The sequence below is a fragment of the Glycine max genome, chromosome 17, assembly GCF_000004515.6.
Source record: "Glycine max cultivar Williams 82 chromosome 17, Glycine_max_v4.0, whole genome shotgun sequence".
In the NCBI taxonomy this organism is placed as follows: Eukaryota; Viridiplantae; Streptophyta; class Magnoliopsida; order Fabales; family Fabaceae; genus Glycine; species Glycine max.
This window is the reverse complement of record NC_038253.2, coordinates 492,107-500,523: the sequence shown is the minus strand read 5'-3', so window position 1 is coordinate 500,523 and position 8,417 is coordinate 492,107. Positions and strand designations below refer to the sequence as shown.

Below are 8,417 nucleotides of genomic sequence, written 5' to 3'. Positions count from 1 at the left end.
AGTTTTAGTGATAAATTAAATTGAGCAGGTGAATTAAATGATTATTATTATAAATACAAGACCAAAAAATTCAAGCAGTTGTAAACTTGGGTCGTCATTATAAAATTTTCCTTAATATGAGTTGAATGGTAAAAAGCAATAAGAAATGACGTGTGTCACGTGATTTGAATGTATAATGAAAGAGCGTTGTCAGATTCAGCGAGCACACGTTGATTTGGATATTTTAGTCTGGTCAACGGTCAATCCTGTCGTTTTTGTAATTGTTACCTGCAGCAGTCGGTGGACGAGGAAATTCCGTTGCCATTAAATTTGAGTGCTGAGTCAGATGAACATTTAACTAACAGCAACACCTATTCTTCTCCACCAATACCATCACCATCCCTTCCCTTAGTTGTCTCCTTTTTATTGTAATCTATCTCCAAAAAAGCCCTTTTTAATTTCCTAAGATCATCATCACTTCACTTGGCACTTGCTCCTAACATTCACTTGAGTTAAATCTATCCTCGGTATTCACTGGCTTGCCACTCTTTTCTCACTTTTTAAGTTATAAATATATTTACATGAAAAATCTCAAAGTTTCTTTCGTTTAGTTTATGTTATTGTTTGGTAGGCATGCTAATTTAACTTAATTTATTGCTTTTCTCAACATGTTCCTTTCTTTAAAAGTGTTTTAGTCTCTATCTCAGCTGCATGTTTTTTTGTTGTGGTGTTGTTGTTTATTAGATATTTGTCATGTTTTTAGCAGTATAATGGACGAACAATTGAGGATACTAAAAGTCATTGTTGTGCAAGGCAAAAAATTAGTGATCCGGGATTCAAGAGCAGTGACCCTTATGTTGTTGTCAAGCTGGGGAATCAGGTAACTTGGGTTTACATTTCAGTTTTGCCTTGTATCTTTTTTATGTCAACATTATGTAGCGTTTTTAAAACATCTGAACGTTGAAATGATTCACCAATTATCATGTATATCAGACCGCAAAGACCAGGGTCATTCATTGTTGCTTGAATCCTGTCTGGAATGAAGAGCTGAATTTCACTGTGACAGAACCTTTGGGAGTTCTGAATTTGGTGAGTTTCCTCTTATTTATTTGCATTTATAAATATACACTTTTATTTGTTGGCGATTCATTTTGCGTTTTGAAAAAAAAAGAGCTTGAGATTGAAAATTTAGGACTTGTTAGTAACAGGTCAGAGTCAGACCTCTACATATTTTCTTCTAAGTATCAATATGATAACCTAATAAGTAAAATGGTAAACAATAAGGGTGTAGTAATTAACTCACCACTTGTATCTTTGTGAGTTTGGCCACATTCAATTTGCAGCCAAAGATAAATATTACCACATTACTAACCGGTTTAGTGGTATATATCTCCTCCCAGACAATTTACATGCATTTTATTATAATATATTGATAAGTTTTGTGGCGAAATATTTGAAATGGTGAGTTTAATTAGGTTGTAATTAAGTTGGTTTTCGGATAGGAAGTATTTGATAAAGATTTTTTGAAGGCTGATGACAAGATGGGAAATAGTTATCTGAACCTTCAACCATTAAACTCTGCAGCCAGATTAAGAGATATTTTAAAGGTGTCTTCTGGTGAGACAACATTGAGGAAGGTGACACCGGACAGTGAAAACTGTCTTGCTCGTGAAAGCAGTATCAATTGTGTTAATGACGTAGTGCTACAAAATGTTTGGTTAAGGCTTCGTGGGGTCGAGTCTGGGGAGCTATAACTTACCATCAAGTTAATCACTTCTGCTGCTGCTTCAAATTAGTGCACAATTGTTGTTGAGCTCCTCATAGATACCAATTCCAATGCAATTTTGTAGTTAATTAGTTGGTGATGTGCTTGATCTCAAAGCCACTTGAAGCTGTATATTCAAATGAAAATGTTTTTGATTCATGGCTTCTTCTAAGTTGTGTTGTGTTTGTCTTCCCTTGTGTTTGAGATTTCAGAATTTGGTGATTTGTACTTAATGAAATAGAAATATGAATTTTCATGAAAGTCGTATCTTTTGGGGCCAATATCATTAGGCTTGTAAGATACGGGTGTTTTTTGTCGCAATTAGAATCAATCCAACTTTCCAATGTAAGCCAAAAACATTTCTGGACTAGACCAGGTTAAGAGACTAAGTATATTACGGGTCAAATTGGCTAACACAAGCGTCCACCTTTTTGTTTTTAAGATTTGACATTTTAAGCTTAGAATTTTATGGATTAGAAATATAAAAAAAAAAACTTAAATTTTCAAGCTTTTAAATCCAACTTCAACTTTTTAAGCTTATTTTGTCACTTTTCTCAAACCCAAAGAAACGAGACTAATATTCACTCTCTAAAAAAAAAAGAAACAAGACCAATAAAATAAGTAGTCAATTTAAAATGATAACTTAAATTGTTGTAAAACATAAAATTTGGGATGCTTCAACTCATTAATAATTATAAAATTGTCATCTTTGTTTAGTTTTTAAAAAGTAATTATAAAAAATGAAAAGCTAAGATAATAAAAAGTGAAAAATATTATTAATAAAACGAACTAATTAATAACAATCTATTTGAAAAAATAATTTGTTTACCAAAAGCAATGTGATCATTATAGCAGAAGAATTTTAATTTTATATGTCATCGTCTAAATATTATTAAAAATATTAAATTAATTTTAGTTCATTTTGGGTAAAGTTTTCTTAAGAAAGTAATTATATTTATTTTTAGATTCAAAATTTTATTTTATTCAAAGTGAATTAATCCAAACACACTATCCATTTCCAAAGAAAAATATGTGATTAATTAAAATAGTATTTTTTAATTAAAGCTTTAAGAACTAGTTTGGTATTTTTGGACTAGAGAAAAGAACTTGTCCGTACTAATCCTAAAGGATATATACATTACATTCGGAAGTGATTAGGATTAGAAGGACGCATTGCATCGCATGCAAAAGACAGGACTAGACAAGGTGAAGATGGGCAAGTGGGTCCCTCCCTTAACACCACACCATACCATGTTTAGTTTTCCAACCAAAAACGTTGTCTTTGATTTCTTTTCTCTTTAGCTGCTTCTTTTGTCTCTCCAAACTAACATCCAGATTGCTCTGTTACTGTGAGTGATTTGGGTTTTTGTTGTTATATAATTATAAAACTAAAACTGCATCATCCTTTTTCATATCATATTCTTTCTGTTGTTTTCAGATCAAAAGGCCTTCTTTCCTCATTTCGGACGCACGCTCCCCATCCATGTCTACTTGTGTAAAATCCCGAGGTATTTCTTTCAATCATCATGCCATGCCTTCTCTTCAAATTTACGTCCTTAGCTTGATGATGAATTTATTATGTATTCTGTGGTCAGGTGTGAAAATAATGGACCACCTTTGGTGAAGTGGACACATATATAATTGATAAGAATACTTAATCTCTCTCTCTATGTGTTTTTTGGGTACAGATGTTTGTATTGTTGGTGTTGCACGGACGCCAATAGGTGGTTTACTTGGCACCCTATCATCTCTTTCTGCCACAGAGTTAGGCTCAATTGCTATTAAGAGTAAATCACCATTACTAAGCTATTTTCCTGTTTCTTTCTTAAAAGGATCAGTCAGCAAATATTTATGGAAAATTCTTGCTCATCTGCAGCTGCTCTCAAGAGAGCAAATGTTGATCCATCACTCGTGCAAGAGGTGTTTTTTGGGAATGTTCTTAGTGCCAATTTAGGGCAGGCTCCTGCCAGACAGGCTGCATTAGGTGCAGGAATTCCTACATCTGTAATCTGCACTACTATTAACAAGGTCTGTGCATCAGGGATGAAAGGTATGTTCTTTTTTTGTTGTTGTTGATTTGGAAGGGTATTCCAGTATTCCCACTTAAATATATGAATTTTAATTGGAAGGGTCCTTTTCATTGCAGCTACCATGCTTGCAGCACTCACCATACAATTCGGTCTCAATGATGTTGTTGTGGCTGGTGGTATGGAAAGCATGTCAAATGCACCTAAGTACATTGCGGAGGCCAGGTTTGCTTTTCTTTCATGAATTGTTGATACTTAATACTTGGGCTTTCCGATAAAAGATAACGTTTTTTAAATCTGACAAAATCTGCTGCAGATAGTGGGAAGACTTTATTTTAGCTGCCATGCTGAAATCATGTTTCTTGTGGTGTTTCAGTAAATAGTCTATGCCACCTAACTGTAGTTATAAGTGCTTAAACATTGGATGAAATCCCACTATCATTACTTTTTTTTGGTTAGTTATTGATGTTGAGTATCTCCATATTCTGCATATATTGTGTCTAAAACAGGAAAGGGTCTCGGTATGGACATGATACCATCATTGATGGTATGGTCAAAGATGGCCTTTGGGATGTCTATAATAACTTCGGCATGGGAGTATGTGCCGAACTATGTGCAGATCAGCATGTCATAACAAGAGATGAGCAGGTAGTGTTCCTTGGTGAACAGCCTATTAAAATTTTGTAATACATTTCATTCTTGTTCATTGTTTCACTGTCCTTGAACTGCTTCGATTACCTTAATTCAACATCACAATTGCAGCCTGTCTATGTAGTGGAGGGTGCCATGTTCCTTCCCACCACTATCCTGTTTTTAGTTGTTATTTGAAAACAGGACCATTGTTGTGCTGATATATTTCCTAATCTTGATATGACAATTGTACCTTCTTGTCCCATGACATTATTCCTCCTTCTCAAACATTTTTTTGGGCAACACGGTGGAGCCAAGCTCAAAGAATGTTTTGTTTTTGACTCCTTCTAATCATTAGTTGAATCTAGGATTCATAATTTTGTTCTGCTCTGCAATGTATGTTGTTTTTCAGGACTCTTATGCCATTCGAAGCTTTGAGAGAGGAATATCTGCCCAAAATGCTGGTCATTTTGCTTGGGAGATAGTTCCGGTGTGAATATGATTCCTGCCTATATCAAAATGTTGATAACTTATGCAGTGATGTTGATTTGGTTTTCAATTAACACTTTTTGTGCATGCAGGTTGAAGTTTCCACTGGAAGAGGGAGGGCTTCCAAAATTGTTGATAAAGATGAAGGCCTGGGGAAGGTAAATAGATTAATTTGCAAATGCATTAATTAATCTAAATGGACCATCTAGTCTGTAGTGCATACTAATAGAATTTAGGTTTACTTTTTTATTCTGTGTGTGTGTGTATGTGTGAGACAGGACGTGCGTGTGTGTATAGTATATGGACCAGAGTTACCTAGAAATATATTTTTTTAAAGGTCCTGCTATCATTTTTTTTACCTTTTACTTATAGAACTACAGAAATTTGTCACCAAATTGAATCAAGTTCTGTATATGTGAGTTTTTGTATTTCTTTTGTTGTCTTATTAGAGGCTAGGGATGTTTATCTGTTAATATTTATTTATTGGTTTCATTGTCAACCATTGTTTGCATTTAGCATTCCATGATTTCCAAGTTTCTTGTTATATTGAATATGGATTTCAAATTGAGCTAATACATTCAAATAACTGTTGATGGTTGTGTATGATATACTTGTCATTTTGGAAGTTCATAACTTTAGAAGCCTTCAACTGAAATCTTATATGAAACTTGCTTCATTTGGAATATGGTGGGAACTCCTACATTTTGTTTAATATTTTTTGTGTTCATGTATCCAGTTTGATGCTGCAAAGTTAAGGAAGCTTAGACCAAGCTTTAAAGAGGTCGGGGGTTCTGTGACTGCTGGCAATGCTTCTAGCATAAGGTCCTTCCTTCTCTTTGTCTCTCCTCATATGTGTGTCTTTGCATACATGGTATACATATAGTAACACATGTATTCCTTGATGCCCATGTGAATTCTGTGAGGGTTGTCTCGTCTCGTTGCAAGAAGTTTGCTAATAAATTAATACTTATGCCTTGCAATAGTTATGGTTCTAAACTGCATGCTCTTCTGCTGATAATGGATTGGTTTATTGGCTTGACTAGTGATGGTGCTGCTGCATTAGTGCTAGTGAGCGAAGAGAAGGCACGTGAGCTTGGATTGCATGTAATTGCAAAGATAAAAGGATATGGGGATGCAGCTAAGGTGTTTTGACAAGTTAATGTTAACATGTTTAGGTCTTGATCAATATTAGCATTTAGAGCTAAAGCAGAAGTGTTTTGCAGGCGCCTGAATTATTTACAACTGCTCCTTCCCTTGCAATACCAAAAGCTATATCAAATGCTGGTCTTGATGCTTCTCAAATAGATTATTATGAAATAAATGAAGCTTTTTCGGTAAGGAATACAGCACATATTTTGCTCATTCAAGTGAATATGCTAATTGTGTTCCACCTTCTTCAATGCAGGTTGTAGCTCTTGCAAATCAGAAGCTTCTTGGTCTTGATCCTGTGAGTGTTTAAGTGCCTCTGCTCCTTGGCTCTTTTTGTATAACATGCCATTTTTTGGCTGTTCTAGCTGCTTCAGCATTTTGGTTCCTCCATTCTTCCCTGGTATAGTGGCTTAATAATAGATAATTTATGTACTTCCTATCAAATGCAGGAAAAAGTTAACGCGCACGGGGGAGCTGTGTCATTGGGGCATCCCTTGGGTTGCAGTGGAGCTCGCATCTTAGTTACATTATTAGGGGTAACATGTGACCTTGGTTCTTTATATTTCATTTTCTTTCACCCTTGGCACACAAATTCTTATAGTTCTCTAGTTAGTATTCTGTAAGCCATGCAGCTGTTATCCATTACATTTTATAATTCTTGCTTGATTGCTACACTTTCCAGATTTTTGTGATCTGTGGATATCTTAGCCAAGTTGTATTACAGGTATTGAGGCAGAAGAGAGGGAAGTATGGTGTTGCCGCCATCTGCAATGGGGGAGGAGGAGCATCTGCTCTTGTTCTTGAGCTCATGTAAGCCTTTTTAATTTGGTCAGCCATTGTTCAGTTCTAATAGTTTACAGTGTAGTTAATCCTGCTTGAACAATATGAGATCAGGTCCTTATTCTGGGGATGTCTACTTATTTCATTGTAGCTTAGAAAGTTCTCATTAATTAATTAATTAATTGTTGTTGCCACGGAATTAGTTTGGGGGATGTCGAAGATTAATGCTCAATAAATGTAGTTAGACATCATGTCTCCCAATAGTTGAAAATCATTGTCCCCTGTAGGCTATTGCTTGTTATTTTGAAGAATAATAGTCATAATGTAAATCAGTAAATATGAACAGTACGATATGACTGTATTATCTTTATTCTTTTAACAATAACATTTAACAGTAGTTGGCTCATGAAGTATGCTTTGTTTACATTAATTTATATTTGTGGATATCTTTACATTCTTTGTTTACAGACTTTTGTATATAAACTGTCAATTAGATACCTAAAATCGAACTCATTTGGCAGGTTGGAAACCTGAATCTTTTATAATTTTAGAAAATAAATGTGTTTTTTCTTTCTTTCTTTTTCCTGCTACATCCTGTTTTTCCAACCCCCAAATTATTGAGGTTTTTGCATTTTGCAGGCCGGTTGCTGTGGGACGTTCTTTATTATGACAAAGATCTCCTTACATCATACTACTTTGCAACACTTATACTTTTTATTTAAAATAACAAAACATGTAATAAGTTTAGTCATCAACAAAGTTTGAATGGTACTGGATTCGGTCTCTTTAAGCAAAGTCTCGGTAAGTCTTGTGGATAAAAAAAAAATGTGATTTGGAGAAAATATCAATCAAGTTTTTCGATGGAGATTAGTTATCAACAAAATTGATAGATGTTCCACACTAATACCATGGTGACAAAAAAAATTGTAATCTGTTCGGTCAAAGGAAAAAAATGATCTTTAGTAAAGCTCCACCTGCTATGATTGTTTGATGTTGTGTCTCTTTACTTTCATATTTTTTTGTATGAATTTGTTGGTGTGAATTTTGCGTCTGTTCAGCGGTAGCAACGGATTAACCACAGATGATTCTCTCTTAGCAATTGATTTGAGGGAGGCTTTTGTCCTTCTATTGGGTTCCTAATTCACTTAAAAGAACTTCCTAGCAATTGTGAAATTGACTTTCTATGCTAAATTACTATAAAAATTAAAAACAAATGTTTGATTAGGGACCTTTTTACATTAGAAATTTAAATATTTAAAGGGACTTGTTCCCAAAGAAAAGATAAATAATCGTTGTTAGTAAAGTTAGACATTTGTGTATTTCATAAATTTCAATAATTAATGAAATTAATGTCAATTAGATGAAAAGAGTAACATTGACTTGATTTAAAAAATTAGAGGACTAATATTTTTTAATAATAGGGACAAAATTGGTTAAATTAAATAAAAAGAGGATCTAAAGGAGTAATTTAGTCTAAAAAACGTGTTGGGTTATATTTTTATAAAATTTAATTAGAATGCACTGAAATATAATTCTCTTGCACTATTATTTAATGTCAAAATTGATAATATTGTTGATTTTTGTAACAATTATATTAA

The 8,417-nt window shown here is 33.9% G+C and overlaps 1 protein-coding gene and 1 pseudogene across 4 annotated transcripts; both read left to right on the top strand.

Annotated features, from left to right (window-relative positions):
* The first annotated feature begins 324 nt into the window (after positions 1 to 324).
* Positions 325 to 7,786, top strand: LOC100780213 (probable acetyl-CoA acetyltransferase, cytosolic 2). 4 transcript variants are annotated; one of them, XM_041011258.1, is made up of 17 exons: positions 325 to 506; positions 743 to 859; positions 973 to 1,068; positions 3,183 to 3,252; positions 3,433 to 3,531; positions 3,621 to 3,794; positions 3,891 to 3,996; positions 4,281 to 4,419; positions 4,814 to 4,891; positions 4,983 to 5,048; positions 5,627 to 5,712; positions 5,934 to 6,033; positions 6,114 to 6,224; positions 6,296 to 6,337; positions 6,489 to 6,575; positions 6,764 to 6,849; positions 7,459 to 7,786. In XM_041011258.1, exons 4-17 carry the CDS (start codon positions 3,228 to 3,230, stop codon positions 7,487 to 7,489), a joined length of 1,230 nt encoding a protein of 409 aa, XP_040867192.1. In that variant the 5' UTR covers positions 325 to 506; positions 743 to 859; positions 973 to 1,068; positions 3,183 to 3,227; the 3' UTR covers positions 7,490 to 7,786. The 4 variants fall into 4 exon arrangements, with proteins under 4 accessions (XP_040867192.1, XP_040867193.1, XP_006600285.1 ...); XM_041011259.1 differs by having other exon boundaries at positions 489 to 506; positions 746 to 859; XM_006600222.3 differs by lacking the exons at positions 325 to 506; positions 743 to 859; positions 973 to 1,068 and adding an exon at positions 2,914 to 2,950.
* Positions 750 to 1,901, top strand: LOC100797382 (protein C2-DOMAIN ABA-RELATED 11-like; annotated as a pseudogene).
* Positions 7,787 to 8,417: the final 631 nt, after the last annotated feature.